The sequence below is a fragment of the Antedon mediterranea genome, chromosome 1 (genome assembly GCF_964355755.1).
Source record: "Antedon mediterranea chromosome 1, ecAntMedi1.1, whole genome shotgun sequence".
Classification (NCBI taxonomy): domain Eukaryota; kingdom Metazoa; phylum Echinodermata; class Crinoidea; order Comatulida; family Antedonidae; genus Antedon; species Antedon mediterranea.
In genome coordinates this window covers 1,415,729-1,435,975 of record NC_092670.1, presented here as the reverse complement: position 1 = coordinate 1,435,975, position 20,247 = coordinate 1,415,729, and the positions used below count along the sequence as shown (strand labels likewise).

The following is a 20,247-nucleotide window of genomic DNA, read 5'->3' as shown; positions in this document are numbered from 1 at the left end:
ATACCATCAATAACGGAATGATGCCTTCCTGATAACACATTTTTATTTCTAAATTCTTTTAATCATTATATTACAGGATCTCTATGTCAAAATGGCTGGTTATCGTTTCAAGATAACTGTTATAAATTTGAGGCAACAAAAAAGTCTTGGACATAAGCTAGAATAAGCTGTTTGCAACAAGATGCAGACTTGGTGGTGGTGAGGAACGAAGCAGAAAATAACTTTCTTTACGCTAATAATCCTACGGGGAACGATCTATGGCTAGGCTTATCAGATATGAAGAATGAGACTGTCTTTATATGGGTCAGGAATGAACAAACGCAATATAAAAGTATGTATATATACCTGGTAAAACTGAATGACTTTTATTTTTGACCATGACGAAATATACCATACTATGCCAACCTGTTAAAGTGTTTAACAATGTTTTAATGCGGTATGCCATAGTGTTCATTGGTGTTCTTCATAAACAGAAGTTTTAGAGAAGAAATAACGGCAATGTTATACCTGGGTATCCAATTAAATTTTAAACAAAATAAAAATAATGTTAATAATTATTATGTTTTATTTTGTATATTTAATATTTCCCCATATAATACTTTCTTACATTATAGATTGATTAATGTTTTCTAAAATGAAAATTTAGTATACTTATATAGTCTCAATTAGAGTGGATTTTAAATTGTTGCTAATGGTATGGTGTTTGTACAGATTTTGGAAAAGGTGAACCAAATAATTCTGGAAATCGTGAAGATTGTGTAGAGCTTGATTATACACATTCTGACAAATGGAATGATGTTCCTTGTAGCATGAAATTTGCATATGTTTGTGAATTACGTAAGTTGAGATATAATTATTACTACAGTACACGTGTGCTCTTTTCTATCTTATGTGAACTTCTCTGTTTATAATATAAATTCCCTTTTAAATATTAACAAATCATACGCGAATCCAAACTCTATCACAAATATAACCCACATTGAACGTTCTTACATACATTCAGGCGATACGTTATTATAGTACAATTATTTTTAGAGATATATTTTAAAAGTGTTTGGGATTCTTTTGGCTGAAATTATTAAAATAACGGAGTTCAATACGCCATGACCAAATTGTAGAAACGTACTAACCTTCTTAAATTCCTTATCAACATTGTTGAATCATAGAATCTCATCAGTGCCAAAATGGTGGCATCATTAAAATATCAGACGATGGATCGTCTTCTTGCATCTGTACTGATGGATTCAGTGGAGTGACATGTCAAACAAAAACTAGTGCCGGTAAGTTAAAGAGAAAGGTGGATATAGGCTAAAATGAAATCATGCCTATGAATGAATTATTAGTTTACCATCAATAACGGAATGATGCCTTCCTGATAACACATTTTTATTTCTAAATTCTTTTAATCATTATATTACAGGATCTCCATGTCAAAATGGCTGGTTATATTTCCAAGATAGCTGTTATAAATTTGAGGCAACAAAAAAGTCTTGGACAGAAGCTAGAATAAGCTGTTTGCAACAAGATGCAGACTTGGTTGTGGTGAGGAGCAAAGAAGAAAATGACTTTCTTTACGCTAATAGTAATCCTGGTGGTGGCGATCTATGGCTAGGTATATCGGATGTGGAGAGTGAGGCTGACTTCACATGGGTCAGCTCGAAAGAATGCAGTCAATATAAAAGTAAGTGGGCCTATAGCGTACTGTGAATCTTCAGTAGTAACATATTAATGACGTGGACATGTGTAGAAAGAATATCAGCCTCGTTGTTTGCGTGTCGGAAAGCACTTTTAAGGAAAACCCTGGGTATCTAATTGTAATGCTATATCACTTCTTTACAATACGAAGTTATTAATCTATAATTTCTATTTTTTAAAACCGGTACTATCTTTCTTATATTATACAGGTTCTAAGATTTATGAATACTTCATTTTTTTTAAACAGGGCGTACTTAGTATGGCATAGTTCTGTAGTAAAAACATTCAGCGGGTGTGTGTGTATGTAATTGTATTAGGCTATAATTATCTATATGTTGTTTTTGCAGATTTTGGAGCCGGTGAACCAAATAATTATGGACACGGTGAAGATTGTGTTGTGCTTGATTGTACACATTCTGACAAATGGAATGATTTTCCTTGTAGCACAAAATGCGCTTATGTGTGTGAAATAAGTAAGGGACGATGTCAACTATTATTACTATTATTACTATATAATTATTACCAATTACCAATACTAATTCAAATGGCATACACATATCTATACTTCTGCCCTGGCAAAATGTTTATGCGAACATCACAAACATAACCCACATTACAGGTCCTTTCATCAAACGATTAACATAAATGCACTGATCCACACCGAAGCGCGTAAAACATACAATCTACCTTTTATTAATTTTAGATAATTTCGAAGACCGGGAACCACCTTCATACGGGTCATCCTGTCAACATGATATTCATCTTCTCACAAAACCAAATGAAAGAAGAGTAAGTGTGTATTGGCAACCTATAATGTGGAGAGACGATTCCTATTGTTTCTCAAGTATTACTAACTCTCATTCTCCTGGTGAAGTATTTGAAATACCAAATGGAGTTTTAGGAAAAACAATCAATGTGGAGTACACGGCTACGGATATGGTTGGACGTTCCAATGCGTGTTCATTCAACATAACAGTGTCAAGTTAGTATAGCAGTTTTAAATCTATTAAAAGGCATATAATGTAGAATTGAGCATGTTTAAAACTATATCAAGTTAGATGGATGGCTTCCTTTGTCTCTCAATCATTGAAATAAACTACGGTAACAGCAGTAAATTACCAGTAAGACATTTGCATGTAAAAATAGGTTCATTATTGATCAGTCAAGTATAACAAGATTATTCTAGCAAAGGGAGTTTGCAATTTTCCTTTTTTCTACAAACATTAGACGTGCTAATCTTTTTAAATTCTTTTGATTTTGATGTTACAGACAACCAGTGCCAAAATGGCGGGAAAATTGAAACATCAGACGATGGACTTTTGTCTTGCATTTGTACAGACGGATTTAGCGGATATACCTGTGAAACAAAAAATAGCACCGGTAGGCTATAAAGCTAAGAAAACTTTTTCCAATTACCAAAATGAAACAAAAATAAGTCAAAATATCGGCTTAGAACCCACGCCTTCTAACATGAAATTTTCAACCACTTTGCAGACATAACTGTAGTCGTCAATAATACATGCAATTGTGACAGAAAAGCCGAAGCATATTCAAACAACAAAGGTACAGTATTGTTCCTCAGACAAAATTCTCGATTCATTTCTAATTTGTTGGTAATATTGATTTTAACATCAAGTCAATGTATTTATTTTACAAAATACCGAACACATATAAGTACTAGTTTTCTGCTAAAATGGTTTTTGTTAATTTTGCAGAGCTGCCACAATTTAAATTGTCAATTTGTATTTTATATTTTTAAACCTTATTTTAACATTTTAATATTAGGCACAGACAATAACGACAGAGAAGCCGAAGCACACTCAAGCAACAAAGGTAACATGATAAAATGAATGTGTCATCAAATCCATCATCAAATGGAGCAACAATGTGCTTAAGACCAACGTATCATCCCTGTGTAGGTTCTGATGACAATAAGGAGACAAGATCTTGTTTCTTAGGATATAGTAAACCTCCTTTAATTCCTAGTTCACAAAACATTGATTATTATATCAAGACATTGTATCATACATTATTTTTTTAAAGGTAAAATTAAGAATTCAAATGGCCAAGTTTACATGACAGTGATAGCGGTATGCCTAGTAATTGCACTTATAATCCTGATAGGTCTAATCATTAAACTTGCAAGGTAAATATAGATTAGTATATCATTTAATATCTCATTATAGTTACTATGTAAACGTCACTAAACTATTCATTTGTTATTTTTAAAATTTAAAAACATATTTTCATTTTCATAAACTCGTGAGACACGCAAGCACTGTGCGCAATTACGGCGAATTAAGTTCAATTACCGGTTATACGTGGAAAATTTTTGAAATTATGTTACACCATATTTTAATTATTTTTCTTTTAGACGAGATCACAAGCCTAATAATGAAATAGAGTCTTCAAATCAAATGCAAATGGAAGTCAATAAAGAGACGGTTGATGAAAATCCAACAACGTTTCTCTTGTGAAACATAGGCCCTTCAACAGTCGGACCCAGCATATATTTGGATGCTAGAGAAGACTGCCTCTTGGATGCGACTGGCATCAGTGGGAGAAACAAAACTGTACTGTACTGTAGGCTATATAAAAACATAAATAGATAAAAACGATAGCAACAAGTTATACATAAAATATGAATTATATTTGATGTGAAATTATGGTTTTTGCAAATCTGTTTTTGTTAAAAAATACAAAAGGTCAATATGAAAAGTTTGTAAAACACACATGGTACTCGTTCAAACCCCTCTGACCGCATTATATGAGTAAAGCGAATTGTACAATATTTACTAATATTTTTACTATATCCAATTTATATACTTCTTGTGTTATTGTATATGCATTACATTGTATATAATATTAAGTTTTATATTAAAATAAATCTTTCCTAATAGTGTACCGTACTTTTCATCAATTTTATTTTACAACAATCGAGGGTGTATACTGTATCATATGAGAGGAGGTGACATGTAACGAGTTTAGATTAAAACCGAACTTTACAGTTTGAAACTTATCAGTTTGAAAATGTTCACAAAATGTCTATCTATTAGGTGAGTGGGTGCACATTCTAAGCGCATCGTCATGTCTATCTATTAAGTGAGTGGGTGCACATTCTAAGCGCATCGTCATGTCTATCTATTAAGTGAGTGGGTGCACATTCTAAGCGCATCGTCATGTCTATCTATTAAGTGAGTGGGTGCACATTCTAAGCGCATCGTCATGTCTATCTATTAAGTGAGTGGGTGCACATTCTAAGCGCATCGTCATGTCTATCTATTAAGTGAGTGGGTGCACATTCTAAGCGCATCGTCATGTCTATCTATTAAGTGAGTGGGTGCACCTTCTAAGTGTATCATCATGTCTATCTATTAAGTGAGTGGGTGCACATTCTAAGCGCATCGTCATGTCTATCTATTAAGTGAGTGGGTGCACATTCTAAGCGCATCGTCATGTCTATCTATTAAGTGAGTGGGTGCACATTCTAAGCGTATCGTCATGTCTATCTATTAAGTGAGTGGGTGCACATTCTAAGCGCATCGTCATGTCTATCTATTAAGTGAGTGGGTGCACATTCTAAGCGCGTCGTCATGTCTATCTATTAAGTGAGTGGGTGCACATTCTAAGCGCATCGTCATGTCTATCTATTAAGTGAGTGGGTGCACATTCTAAGCGCATCGTCATGTCTATCTATTAAGTGAGTGGGTGCACTTTCTAAGCGCATCGTCATGTCTATCTATTAAGTGAGTGGGTGCACATTCTAAGCGCATCGTCATGTCTATCTATTAAGTGAGTGGGTGCACATTCTAAGCGCATCGTCATGTCTATCTATTAAGTGAGTGGGTGCACATTCTAAGCGCGTCGTCATGTCTATCTATTAAGTGAGTGGGTGCACATTCTAAGCGCATCGTCATATCTATCTATTAAGTGAGTGGGTGCACATTCTAAGCGCATCGTCATGTCTATCTATTAAGTGAGTGGGTGCACATTCTAAGCGCGTCGTCATGTCTATCTATTAAGTGAGTGGGTGCACATTCTAAGCGCATCGTCATGTCTATCTATTAAGTGAGTGGGTGCACATTCTAAGCGCATCGTCATGTCTATCATTAAGTGAGTGGGTGCACATTCTAAGCGCATCGTCATGTCTATCTATTAAGTGAGTGGGTGCACATTCTAAGCGCATCGTCATGTCTATCTATTAAGTGAGTGGGTGCACATTCTAAGCGCATCGTCATGTCTATCTATTAAGTGAGTGGGTGCACATTCTAAGCGCATCGTCATGTCTATCTATTAAGTGAGTGGGTGCACATTCTAAGCGCATCGTCATGTCTATCTATTAAGTGAGTGGGTGCACATTCTAAGCGCATCGTCATGTCTATCTATTAAGTGAGTGGGTGCACATTCTAAGCGCATCGTCATGTCTATCTATTAAGTGAGTGGGTGCACATTCTAAGCGCATCGTCATGTCTATCTATTAAGTGAGTGGGTGCACATTCTAAGCGCGTCGTCATGTCTATCTATTAAGTGAGTGGGTGCACTTTCTAAGCGCATCGTCATGTCTATCTATTAAGTGAGTGGGTGCACATTCTAAGCGCATCGTCATGTCTATCTATTAAGTGAGTGGGTGCACATTCTAAGCGCATCGTCATGTCTATCTATTAAGTGAGTGGGTGCACAATCTAAGCGTATCATCATGTCTATCTATTAAGTGAGTGGGTGCACATTCTAAGCGCATCGTCATGTCTATCTATTAAGTGAGTGGGTGCACATTCTAAGCGCATCGCCATGTCTATCTATTGAGTGAGTGGGTGCACATTCTAAGCGCATCGTCATGTCTATCTATTAAGTGAGTGGGTGCACCTTCTAAGCGCATCGTCATGTCTATCTATTAGGTGAGTGGGTGCACATTCTAAGTGCATCGTCATGTCTATCTATTAAGTGAGTGGGTGCACATTCTAAGCGCATCGTCATGTCTATCTATTAAGTGAGTGGGTGCACATTCTAAGCGCATCGTCATGTCTATCTATTAAGTGAGTGGGTACACATTCTAAGCGCATCGTCATGTCTATCTATTAAGTGAGTGGGTGCACATTCTAAGCGCATCGTCATGTCTATCTATTAAGTGAGTGGGTGCACATTCTAAGCGCATCGTCATGTCTATCTATTGAGTGAGTGGGTGCACATTCTAAGCGCATCGCCATTTCTATCTATTGAGTGAGTGGGTGCACATTCTAAGCGCATCGCCATGTCTATCTATTAAGTGAGTGGGTGCACATTCTAAGCGCATCGTCATGTCTATCTATTAAGTGAGTGGGTGCACATTCTAAGCGCATCGTCATGTCTATCTATTGAGTGAGTGGGTGCACATTCTAAGTGCATCGTCATGTCTATCTATTAAGTGAGTGGGTGCACATTCTAAGTGCATCGTCATGTCTATCTATTAAGTGAGTGGGTGCACATTCTAAGCGCATCGTCATGTCTATCTATTAAGTGAGTGGGTGCACATTCTAAGTGTATCGTCATGTCTATCTATTGAGTGAGTGGGTGCACATTCTAAGCGCATCGCCATGTCTATCTATTGAGTGAGTGGGTGAACATTCTAAGCGCATCGCCATGTCTATCTATTAAGTGAGTGGGTGCACTTTCTAAGCGCATCTTCATGTCTATCTATTGAGTGAGTGGGTGCACATTCTAAGTGCATCGTCATGTCTATCTATTAAGTGAGTGGGTGCACATTCTAAGCGCATCGTCATGTCTATCTATTAAGTGAGTGGGTGCACATTCTAAGCGCATCGTCATGTCTATTAAGTGAGTGGGTGCACTTTCTAAGCGCATCGTCATGTCTATCTATTAAGTGAGTGGGTACACATTCTAAGCGCATCGTCATGTCTATCTATTAAGTGAGTGGGTGCACATTCTAAGCGCATCGTCATGTCTATCTATTAAGTGAGTGGGTGCACATTCTAAGCGCATCGTCATGTCTATCTATTAAGTGAGTGGGTACACATTCTAAGCGCATCGTCATGTCTATCTATTAAGTGAGTGGGTGCACATTCTAAGCGCATCGTCATGTCTATCTATTAAGTGAGTGGGTACACATTCTAAGCGCATCTTCATGTCTATCTATTGAGTGAGTGGGTGCACCTTCTAAGCGCATCGTCATGTCTATCTATTGAGTGAGTGGGTGCACATTCTAAGCGCATTGTCTTTCTAGTAATATTGTAATTTTAACTGTACGTGCAACATTATTGGAGATAGCTCACATTGTATATACAAGACATAGGCTCCGCATTACCAATGAATATTATTCTGATTAGGGTTATGTTAGGCCAAAACACAATTCCCAGAAAACAGATGCTATGAAAATAAGCCGACGTCCACCGATTTCAATCTTAACCGGAGGGAAAAGATAATAATATGCTACTTGGAACAGTCTTAAATATTACATATATTAGACACACCAGGGAATATTCACATTGCTTGATACCGCATCACCATGACCACATCCACAACCCTGGTGTTCTTATTTATAAGTACAGCAGTTGCTAAAGGTAGGTATGGAAACTATCTTATACATATTCTTATTTATTTTGTCTATTATCACATGAAGAGAGGACGAATATTGGTGTAATCCATTTTAAAAATTTCTGAAAATACAACAAAATAGGCATTCTAACATTCTCTCAGAATCTAGCCCTACTGTACCTATCAAGTTCATCACTGACGAAGTTAGGAGGTTCACTGTAAAAGTTAAGATATTTTTTCGGCTACAAAATAAATAGTTCATCAAGGTCAGCTTTACAATGACAAGACATCGACAAATATTAAATATTAGCATTTAATCGTATAGCTAATGCACCTGAACGTAATTTGAGTGTTGGCATGACAATTATCACAACATTCTGCTACCGGACTTGTAATGTCATAATGTTTCTAATTAAATTCGATGAAAGCACTTTTTCGTGCCGGAGACTTTGGGTCATACAATACTATTGGTTTTCTGAAGAACTAAAGTACCTCTCATATAAGTCTAATAACGTATTTTCTTTCTAAATACTTTAATCATTACAGTATTTTCCTGTCAGCAAGGCTGGTTGTCGTTCCAAGATAGCTGTTACAAATTTGATTCGACAAAAAGGTCCTGGTCAGACGCTAGATCAAACTGTACAGAACTAGGTGCAGACTTAGTGGTGGTTAGAAACAAAGCAGAAAATGACTTTCTTTATGCTAACAATCATATGGGAAACGCTATGTGGATAGGCTTATCGGATTTGGATAGTGAGGCTAACTTCACATGGGTTTCGACAGAATGCAGTCAATATAACAGTACGTATATGAACCTGGTAACATTTAATAACGTTTTTAGACATAGTTTCAGGTTCGAATCTCGGTTTGGTCGACTTTTCTCATTGTCACATATTTCCGCAGATGTTTACGTTTCAAAATTGGCTATTTAAGTTTATGTTCAATATATCACCCTGTAAATTTATATATTAAGCCTATCTAATAAACATTTCTTTGGTGTTTTTACAGATTTTCATCCGGGTGAACCCAATGATTACAATAACCAGGAAGACTGTGTGGTACTTACATTCAGAAATTCCGAAACATGGAATGATTACCCTTGTTATAGGAAATTCGCATATATGTGTGAAATAAGTAAGAGCATATACTGTATTAATTATAGGACACTTTCGATTTGCGACCGACGACCTACCTTCTACCTTGGACCAAAAAACCATCAAATCTGTGTCAATATCCCCATATGTGCATGTGAAGTAGTTTGGTCGTGAGTCGTCACAAATCGAACGCTCTCTAATATCACTACTACTTTGAGGACAAACCCTAATATAGAATTCTTCCCTTTGTTGTTGTTTGTTTTTACTAGTAGGTTTGTGGGTTTCTCTGCATGTAAAATGTCATTTTCATCAGCACACGCAAATTTAAAGGTGTATTGTCCCTTTGACTAATTCAACAAAAGCTTTTTGTTTAATATTTCGAAAAAAAGTGGGACATTTTGAAGTATCATAATAGTTATTAACTTTACCAAAAATTAGTCGAAAAAAAAAATATTTAACCGAAATACAGACGTTTTAAAAAAAAAATAACTTTAACTTCCAGTCAATGTTTTCGATCAAAACATATCTCATAATGCAACGCGCTTGTTTGGCTACTCTGTATGCATAATCATAAAACTTCCTCGCGACCTGTGTGAAAACATCTCCTCAACCGTGACTTGTTGTTTTTGGCTCGAATTTTCGACTTAACTTACTTTGATATGGCTAATTTAAATTTAGAATATGTTTTTTTTTTTCGTTTATTGTGTTTAAAGGAACAATACATCTTTAAACTTTCATTATTATTTCATTCATTACAACAGTTGGGAATTTTACATATTATATACTATGCATCTAAGTGTGTAAAACAGTACGGTACGGTATTATTTCCAAAAATCTACCTTTAATTAATTTCAGGTCATTTTGAAGACCAAGAATCACCTTCATATGGGTCAACCTGTCCACAAGATATTCATCTTCTCACAAAACCAAAAGAAAGAAAAGTAACTGTGTTTTGGCAACCTCCCGTGTGGACAGACGATTCATCTTGTTTATTCAGTACCACTAACTCTCATTCTCCTGGTGAAGTAATTGAAATACCAAATGGCGTTTTAGGGAAAACCATCAATGTCGAGTACACGGCTACGGATATGGTTGGACGTTCGAACACATGCTCATTCAAAATAACAGTGTCAAGTTAGTATAGCAGTTTAACACAAACAATGCATAATAGAATGTATATCCATAATGATATATAAATACAGGAATTGTTAGCACTACACATATTTAACCAAAATTGCCTGCTCTGTATACATGTAGGCATATTGGACTAAATCAAATTGTTTAACAAATCCCAGAAACGTACTAATCTTTTTAAATTATTTTAATATATATAGTTGTTACAGAGGTAGAATCGTATAATCAGTGCCGAAATGGCGGGATGATTGAAACTTTAGAAGATGGACTTCTTTCTTGCATTTGTACTGATGGATTTACAGGATTGACATGTGAAACAAAAAAAAGTTCCGGTAGGTTGACGACAAATCGTTTTCAGGATTAAGGTTCAATTATAAAACTGAAAAATAAATGCATGAATCTTTGGGAAACGTTATAAAAACAAGGCCAACAGCCATTAAGTCGCGTGCTACAATGCATAGTGATACCGGACCGACAGACAAACAGACCGACAGACAGACGGATCGACCGACTTAGTGAACTATACTGACCGAAATTACTGAACATGTTTAAAAATGTTGAAATGTTTAAAAACATTTATATTTTTTTAATTTACACGTGCGTAGCCTGTCACTTTTGACGTGCTCGTATAACGTAATTTCGAGTTGAAAAGTAAGTCAAGAAAACAGAAATCGGGCAAAAAGAGTGCGGAATAACATTTAACGCGCAGTGCGCGCGCAAAAATCTGCGCACTCATGGCAATTTTGTAAACGCTTAAAATTGCCTGAAACGTACTCTTATTTCATCGAAAATAAATTTTGAAAATTTTAAGCGCGCTAACGCATGCGTTACATGCGCTACGCACGTAATTGTATTGCCATATGATGATTTATGCCCTGAAATTTATGAGTACCAAATTTTATTTAATTGTGATTCATGGTTGTTAAGATATGATTACAAACGTGATTTCGTTAAATCGTGCGTAGACCGCGTAATTTTTTATTGCGCACCGTGAAAACATAACCACATCGATTCCTGGCCATAAGGAATATTCTGTGAAAAATTGACTTAGCTAGATTAAACTGATATCAAGATAAGGTCATAAAGCGATAAAACGCATAGTGATACCGGACCGACAGACAGACAGACCGACAGACAGACCGACAGACAGACCGACAGACAGACCAACAGACAGACAGACAGACAGACCGACCGACCGACATAGTGAACTATAGAGTCGCTTCCACGCGACTAAAAATGGAATATTATACATTAGAAAGTGTTAACAATCCCCCTAAAATATGCTGTTATATAAGGTTCTTTACACTTAAAATACAAGATATGGGAGGAAAAGAGTTAAAGAGAAAAGATGTATTGTCCCCCTGAAAAAATAATTCTTAACAAAATTGTTGTTGAATATGCCATTTTAGTGTAACATAATAGTTATCCACTTTGACGAAAAATTGGATCGAAAAAAAAATTATTTACCTGAAAAAACTGTAATTTAAAGCAAAAAATGGTCAAATTGGCTGCCAGCCAATGGGTTTTTGGTTAAATTTAACCATTTATTTTATCATTTTATAAGTGAAAACCTTTTTTCTACGGAAGTGATTAACTTTATTAAAACTACAAAATACCCTATTCTAAGTCTGATTTAATTAATCTTCATTTTTCATCTTTTGGGGGACAATACATCTTTAAATATAACAAAAAAACATTTAAAAGTACAAATGAAAAAAAATAGCGTATAAAGCTGAAATAAGTAGTAGATACATTTTGTCTTGACTTTTAGGCCTATAAACGGCAAGGAGACAGACAAATATGTTAAATAAATCATAGTTAATGTTCTACATATATTAGAAATTAGTAGCGTGATTTTCTTTCTTTTTATCCTTTAATCCTTACAGAAATTTCCTGTCAACAAGGCTGGTTATTTTTTCAAGACAGTTGCTACAAATTTGAGGAAACAAAACGGTCATGGTTAGACGCTAGAGCAAGCTGTTTGGACCAAGGTGCAGACTTGGTGGTGGTCGGAAACAAAGCAGAAAATGACTTTCTTTATGCTAACAATCCTACAACTGGCGATCTATGGCTAGGCTTATCAGATAGGGAGAATGAGACTGAATTTACATGGGTATCGACACAATGCAGTCAATATAAAAGTGCGTATAAACCTAGTAATATCTAATAAAATATATTTTTAGACCTGTTTAGACCCTATACGCTTATTTTTCAAGTGGTTTAAAGTAGCAGCAAGAACATTAAATCTTGTGTGAACGAGTTTATTAGTAGTGGTTTTATCTTCTTATCTTATCTATAAAATCATGGATGAACAGAACGGGAGTAATCCCATTCAATGTTTTAGATGCATAAATAATATTAATTCTTTTACATTTTAATTGATTAAAGTTTCTTTTTTTTTTTTTTTAATATACTTGTCATATACTTGTATTTTAAGAGGCACTATATGTCAACAAATAATTATTAGTCCTCTCTCCATGACGGTTGTCACATAATGCTTTGTATTATTAGGTGATCATTTAGAATAAAATGATCACCTATTGTTATTGTATGAAATCTTTATTATTATTATTATTTTTTTTTTCTTTTTATTGTTTCTGTACACTATTTTGTGTAACAATTATCTCAAAAAGTTTAATGTCAATGATTACCAAAATTTCAGAATATCTTTCAAATAATATAACTTAATCCTAATCAGCTTTCCAGCGTGATCACTCATCCGTGACGTCATTTATACGCCATTTTGTGAAATCACATTATCAATCATATCTCCATAATTCATTATGACATATTAATGAAATTCACTACAGGTAAACTTCAGGTCAAGGGTAAAAATATTAGCAAATAAAAAGTTGCGCGTTTCAAGGTCATGCACGTGAAATCGCGCGTTAAAAATTTAAAACGCGCAAAATTAGGTTTTGATCAATTTAGAGCATGAATTAGGCCATTTGCGCGTTTCAAAAAATTACTGCGCAAAAATGCGTTTTTGTGCGCACGATTCTTAAAATGCGTAAAAAATAAAATTTGATGTATAAATCACATTCTACTCACAATCCTCAGTACATTCACCAATTTTGAGTCCATTCCGACTTAAAATAACGCTATACGAGCACGTTAAAAATGACAAAATGTGCACACTAACTAACAAAAGTGCTAAAAATGGTAAAAAATAAGGACTTTTTAAAATGAATATAACTCTTCAGAATGGCAGATGACCCCCAATTTTTTTAACTTATTATGGAAGCCAATAAGTTGTAGATACAAATGTATATACACATTAGACGTACAAAATGGTATGACGTCATCAAATGGCCACTTGAATTTAAAAATTAGGAATTTTTTTCTTTTTGTGTGGGTTATCACATTCAATAGAGCGCATCTCCGTTATTTGAGCCCGATTTTCGCACAACTTTTAGTATGTGCTTGCTCAATTAATTATTCTTCTAATGAGTTGTCAACATTTTTATTTTGATGACGTCATCACTCGTAAAAACTTGAATAACCTAGGTCGTGTAATTTCAGCTACACCATACATTTGAATATCTTATAGCTCTTCAGAATTAAAGGTGACCTTGAAGATTATAAGTTATTATGAAAGCTGATGAAATGTAGATATGAATTCATATTAAAATTAAGCCTATCGGATGTTGTGATGTTATCATATGGCCAGTTGAAGTTAAAAAGTAGTTTTTAAATTTCTTTAGTCAAAGTTATACAAATTTCAAAGACCGCGCATTGCGCTTCTACGTGTCAAATTTTCTTCCAATCCTTATATTTATTTGCTCAATTCATTATCTTTCGAAATTGTCATCTTCGAGTTTATTTTGAAAATTCCATCATACCAAAAAATTAGAACACGATATGAGTCCCGTAATTTCACCTATGCTACACTGTATATAGATATACAGTATATACTGTACATTGTATGACACATACGTAGAACTCAGCACTATAAGTGTATATGCAATCATGTCATAGGATGGCGTACATCAACTTTTAACGATCGTATGTTAACGTACATGCATGTTTAAAAAATGTTAATTTTATTAAAATGATAAAAATGATCACCTATAATTCGTCAAAGTGACGAATTAAATTCTAGTTTTTTATTGTATTTATATGTTTCATATGGACAGTTTGTCTGAAATAAAGTTGAATTGAATTGAATAGGCCTATCATTTAAAAATATAATAGGCCTGTAGTAATTCAGTTTGTGAAGGGTATTGGTTAACTAATTTCTTTTGGTGATTATGCAGATTTTGGTAAAGGGGAACCAAATGATCATAGAAACGGTGAAGATTGTGTAGAGCTTGATTATACACATTCAGACAAATGGAATGATATCCCTTGTAGCAGGATATACGCATATGTGTGTGAATTAAGTAAGCGGAGATTTTATTATTATAACATTTGTATTTCTCTTTCTTTTCTATTTAAAAAGTTTGTGATAAATTAATTATAAATAAGAGCGGCGAAACTCAAAAACAGAAAACTTGTGAAGCGCTGCCTAAAATTTAAAATGATTGATATAGTAATAGATACCGGTACTCTTAAAGAAATATTTTGTAAAACTGTTTCTGCTGATAAGACATTTAATGTTCACATAGTTGGACTACAAACTATAGTTTTGCACTTCCCGGTACGGTGAAAGTGAATAACCTTATTAAACTACAAAATGGCCTATTAACACTTTAATTTATTATTTATATCCTTATTTGGTATGTTTTGGAGAATAATATATATTCTAAAACTCTGTGTTTCTATAATAAATTTCAGGTCATTTTAAAGATCAAGAACCACCTTCATACGGGTCATCCTGTCCAGACGATATACATCTTCTCACTAAACCAAATGAAAGAAGAGTATCTGTGTTTTGGCAACCTCCCGTGTGGACAGACGATTCATTTTGTTTATCCAGTACCAGTAACTCCCATTCTCCTGGTGAAGTAATTGACATACCAATTGGAGTTTTTGGAAAAACAATCAATGTGGTGTACACGGCTACGGATATGGCTGGACGTTCAAGCAAATGCTCATTCAAAATAACTGTGTCAAGTTAGTAGTTTTAAAGTATTATACTGCAGGACAGAAAGTTTGTAGGCCTACGTTTTTCCGTTATACAAATCATCTATGGGGCATCAAAATGACTGGAATTGTCCTGGCGAGGTTTTAAATTAGATGGAATCAAACCCATTTCCATAATTACCAATCGGTACGAGCAGGTGTTTTTCTAGAACAAGGGGTTTTTTTTATTGATCTCTGTATAGGCATATTGGACTACACTACCTTACCATAGCAATGTACTGATCTTTCTTTTTTTTTTAAACATAGTTTTTACAGATTTAGAATCGTATAACCAGTGCCATAATGGCGGGATAATTAAAACATCAGACGATGGATTGGTTTCTTGCACTTGTCCTGATGGTTTTAGTGGACGGACATGCGCAACAGCAAATAGCACCGGTAGGTTAAATAGAAATCTGTTCGTGGGCAAATCAATTTAACTGACAAATTAATCCTGTTTTAATCGCAATAATATTCACGACGAACATGCGCAGTGTAAACTAAAGATTATATGTACATTAGACTTTATTATTACAGTTTAACACATACCATGGATATATTTCTATCAATGATACACAGTATGTGTGCTAGAAAAATAGTATACTGTTTGTTTATTTGTTATTCACACTTAGAAATAAACGATACAGCATATATTATTTTTATAAATAAGATGAACACAAATAACAGATATCCACACACAATACACACATAATATAATTGTATCGTTAAAGATTGCAGCAAAAAAAAATATTTTAATAATCAATAATCACAGTTCTTAGTCATTTATATTATTAGACCAATTTCCTTTGCTGGGATATTTTAAGGACTTACTTCCATTCTCTACATAGAAAATGTATTCCAATAGTACAGGATTTGTTTAAAGACTTAATTTCAAAATTGTGGAAAATCGCAAAAATGTCGATAACATGTACAATGCTATGAAATATAATGATTTTACTATTTTAAATACGCTGACGTCAATCAGTTTCTAATCGATCTATATCGGAAGGAAAAAGACAATAAGGCTACTTGGTACCTACCACAGATAGGCCTAATACTGAAATGTACATCGGGAAAAACAACCGGGTATGCACACTCTTGGATATCGCTGAACCATGGCTACATTTACAAATTTAGTGTTTTCTTTAATATGCACTGCAATTGCACAGGTATAATTATTATTATTAGCTGCTCTGTTCTTTAATTATATCCCATGACGACCATATTCCTGATTCAATACACCACGAGGGTGTAGATTGGGGTAAAGCATGCAAGGCTAAAAATCCATGTAAAATAAATATCAGCTATGGATCATCGACTATGGCGAATGCATGTATTCAATATTAGGAGGACATTCGACGTTTCTCTCTCTAAAAATGTCTACGGATGTTTGGGTGTAGAAAAATACGCACACAATACAATAAACAATATTAGAATCCTGTTATTGTATTTTTTTTTATAAATTCTTTATTCGTTACAGTATCTTCCTGTCAAGAAGGCTGGGTTTCGTTTCAAGATAGCTGTTACAAATTTGAGGCAACGAAAACGTCCTGGTCAGACGCTAGGTCAAACTGTTTGGACCTAGGTGCAGATTTAGTGGTGGTCAGGAACAAAGCAGAAAATGACTTTCTTTACACCAACAATCCTACTCGAAGTGATCTATGGCTAGGTATATCGGATGTACAGAATGAGACGAATTTTAAATGGGTCTCGAAAGAATGCAGTCAATATAAAAGTACGTATTTGGCGTCGTCTTGGGCAACACACTTTTGCATCATAAAAGCTTCAGCAGTATTTCTGTGTTTTAAAGATTTCAGGATGTTTGTATTAACGTTGTATCAGGTTGTAGCCTAATCATCATGATTATATACTGTTTTATTTTATTTATTTATTTTTTATTTCACCTTATTTATAGAGGGTGACCCTAAACAGCGTATACTGGCAATCAACTCTTGATGAGTGACAGTAGCTGTGTGTATAATACTACACCGGGGTAACCCCCTACTCGTCTCGAAAGATGTACTAGATTCTTTAAGGTGCACATGAGCTAGATGTGTACACTGACCTACGGTTTATAGTCCTTATCCGAAAAGACTCGTTTTACCACCAGAACCATGGAACGAGTGAGGCTCGAACCCTTTCCGATGTTAATATGGCAAGGTATTACGGTTCCACTCTTAACCGCTTGGCCACTCACTGTTTACATGTCGGGAAGTAAAGAAACAAGGGAATTTGTAGATGAGCAATTAACGGTTTTAAATTTAAACACTAGATATTTCAAATAAAAACCCAATTGACCAATTAACAGACAAATTAGTTGGTGACGTTAAAAGCAAACATGTCAACCAAGTTATCCTATCTTATTTTCTAGAGTATTTCTAAAATACTCTACATCGTTTTTTTTTAAATATAAAACTATAATGCATATATAACTGTTACGGTATACTTTTATGATGATATGATGTTTTTTACAGATTTTGGAGCCGGTGAACCAAATAATTATGGACACGGTGAAGATTGTGTAGAGCTTGATTATACGCATTCAGACAAATGGAATGATGTTCCTTGTAGCATGAATTTCGCATACGTGTGTGAAATAAGTAAGCGGATATACACCACTACTACTACTACTATTTCGGGGGCAAACGATAGAATCATGCCTTATGGAAAATAATTTTTGAACCATTCTTTGAAACATACGTGAACTAGAAACTACCTTCAAACAATTAACATGCTTCATATCTTATGGTATTCACATTTTAAAATCAATATTTTTGTCAATTTTAGGTAATTTTGAAGACCAAGAACCACCTTCATACGGGTCAACCTGTCCAGAAGATATCCATCTCCTCACAAAACCAAATGAAAGAACAGTAAATGTGTTTTGGCAACCTCCAGTGTGGACAGACGATTCCGCTTGTTTCTCCAGTACCAGTAATTCTCATTCTCCTGGTGAAGTAATTGAAATACCAAATGGAGTTTTAGGGAAAACAATCAATGTCGAGTACACGGCTACGGATATGGCTGAACGTTCAAACACATGCTCGTTCAAAATAACAGTGTCAAGTTAGTATAGCAGTTTTTTTATATAGCATTGTACAATGTGGGAAGTTTCTTGCAGCTAATTTCTGATTGCACATGCGTAGCAGTAACAGCAGTAAAGCGATTCACTACCGGCTACTAGTGCGCATGCACAAACCATCTGGGGAATGTAACTTAGCATTCTGCTACTAAGGCTGAATTCGGCACGGGTATGACGTACGTTCTTTTACCAAAAGGTGAATAGGCCTGCTAATCTTCTTGAATTCATTGTTCTTACAGACGTAAAATCATACAACCAGTGCCAAAATGGCGGGAAAATGAAAACATCAGACGATGGGTTGTTTTCTTGCATTTGTTCTGATGGATTTAGTGGATTGACATGTGGAACAAGCAATAATACAAGTAGGCTAAAGAATTTGCTTTTATAAATCATCAATTAGGCCTATTGACAAATAATAAAACAAATATTGCCTCGTCTATCACCATTTCAACACGATATTTCTTTCCGTTTGTTTGTTTTAAGTCAATTTACAGAGACGTCATAGGCTATATTTTTAATAAATAATTCGCACGTTGATATAATTTGGTTAAATATATTTTTACATGTAAATATTAGGTGTCAACACCACATGCAATAATGTCAGAGAAGCCGAAGCACAACACTCAAGCAACAAAGGTAACAACATGATTGCGCATTTGGACCACAAATAAAGAATTATGTGATTTAATACATGTAGAGGAGGTTGTGTAAGTTCTGATGTGAACAAGGAGATAATACCTACTTGTTTTATTCCTCATTTTGTTTTACTCCTCGTTTCAATTCTAGTTTGGTACAAATATTGACTTTTATATAAAGCCATTGAATTTATCACTTATTCTATTTTTAAGGTACAATTGAGAATTCAAATGGCCAAGTTTACGTGACAGTGACTGTGGTATGCCTAGTAATTACAGTTGTAATCCTTATAGGTATAATCATTAAACTTGCAAGGTAACTATGTAAACGTCACTGAAGTATTAATTCCTTAATTTTTAAATTTCAAAACACAAATGCCTCCCACGTTTTTACTAAAATGACCAGTAGGCTATCAGCATTGAGCGCGTATATGAGAGCTTCCAAAATACAACAAAAATTATCGTCTGCTGCTGCTAAACCTATGTATATATGTATATATACATTGACTGAACAAACCTTTTGCTGTAATGTAATATTTTCGTCCTCATAACCTCGTTGAGACACGCAAGCATTACGCGCAATTACGAATTAAGTCCAATGGCCTTTCATTTTTACGGCTGTACTCTAAAAATTGTTGAAACTACGTAACTCAATATTATAACTATTTTTCTTTTAGACGAGATCACAAGCCTACTAATGAAATAGAGTCTTCAAATCAAATGCAAATGGAAGTCAATAAAGAGGTGATTGATGAAACTCCAACAACGTTTCTCTTGTGAAACATCTGGGTCCAAATGTTCACATTACTGAGTTCATACATGTTGTATGTCTCAAATGTCATCTAGAAGCGCATTGCAAAATTATGATTGTTGTAAATTTATTGATTTAAATAAAAACGTTTTTTTTTTGTAGCGAAAAAAACATTGTATTCGTCCAAATCTCTCTCGCATTATTGAGTAATTGTAAGAGAATCGTCCACATATTAGTTAAATTATCAGACCTAACGTATAAATA

The 20,247-nt window shown here is 34.7% G+C and overlaps 3 protein-coding genes across 4 annotated transcripts in view; 2 read left to right on the top strand and 1 right to left on the bottom strand.

Moving 5' to 3' along the window:
• LOC140052221 (probable ATP-dependent RNA helicase DHX40) overlaps positions 1-20,247 on the bottom strand; it is a 61,256-nt gene that overhangs the window by 21,894 nt on the left and 19,115 nt on the right. The window contains exon 18 of one of the 2 annotated variants that reach the window (XM_072097689.1): positions 4,179-4,283. The exons of the other annotated variant lie outside the window; for it this stretch is intronic. The gene's annotated coding sequence lies outside the window, so the exon portion shown is untranslated. Of the gene's footprint in view, positions 1-4,178; positions 4,284-20,247 lie in introns of those variants that run through there. 2 annotated transcript variants of the gene reach the window in all.
• LOC140052366 (uncharacterized) lies at positions 96-4,502 on the top strand. The gene is made up of 11 exons (XM_072097913.1): positions 96-331; positions 712-837; positions 1,167-1,280; positions 1,421-1,681; positions 2,043-2,168; positions 2,399-2,677; positions 2,965-3,075; positions 3,190-3,258; positions 3,481-3,528; positions 3,739-3,841; positions 4,070-4,502. The coding sequence occupies exons 1-11, from the start codon at positions 277-279 to the stop codon at positions 4,170-4,172; spliced, it is 1,395 nt and encodes a 464-aa protein (XP_071954014.1). The 5' UTR covers positions 96-276; the 3' UTR covers positions 4,173-4,502.
• LOC140052153 (macrophage mannose receptor 1-like) lies at positions 8,180-20,148 on the top strand. The gene is made up of 16 exons (XM_072097590.1): positions 8,180-8,249; positions 8,770-9,024; positions 9,232-9,357; positions 10,173-10,451; positions 10,652-10,783; positions 12,338-12,592; positions 14,708-14,833; positions 15,228-15,506; positions 15,783-15,914; positions 16,996-17,250; positions 17,990-18,115; positions 18,303-18,581; positions 18,837-18,959; positions 19,174-19,233; positions 19,446-19,548; positions 19,910-20,148. Exons 1-16 carry the CDS (start codon positions 8,195-8,197, stop codon positions 20,010-20,012), a joined length of 2,688 nt encoding a protein of 895 aa, XP_071953691.1. The 5' UTR covers positions 8,180-8,194; the 3' UTR covers positions 20,013-20,148.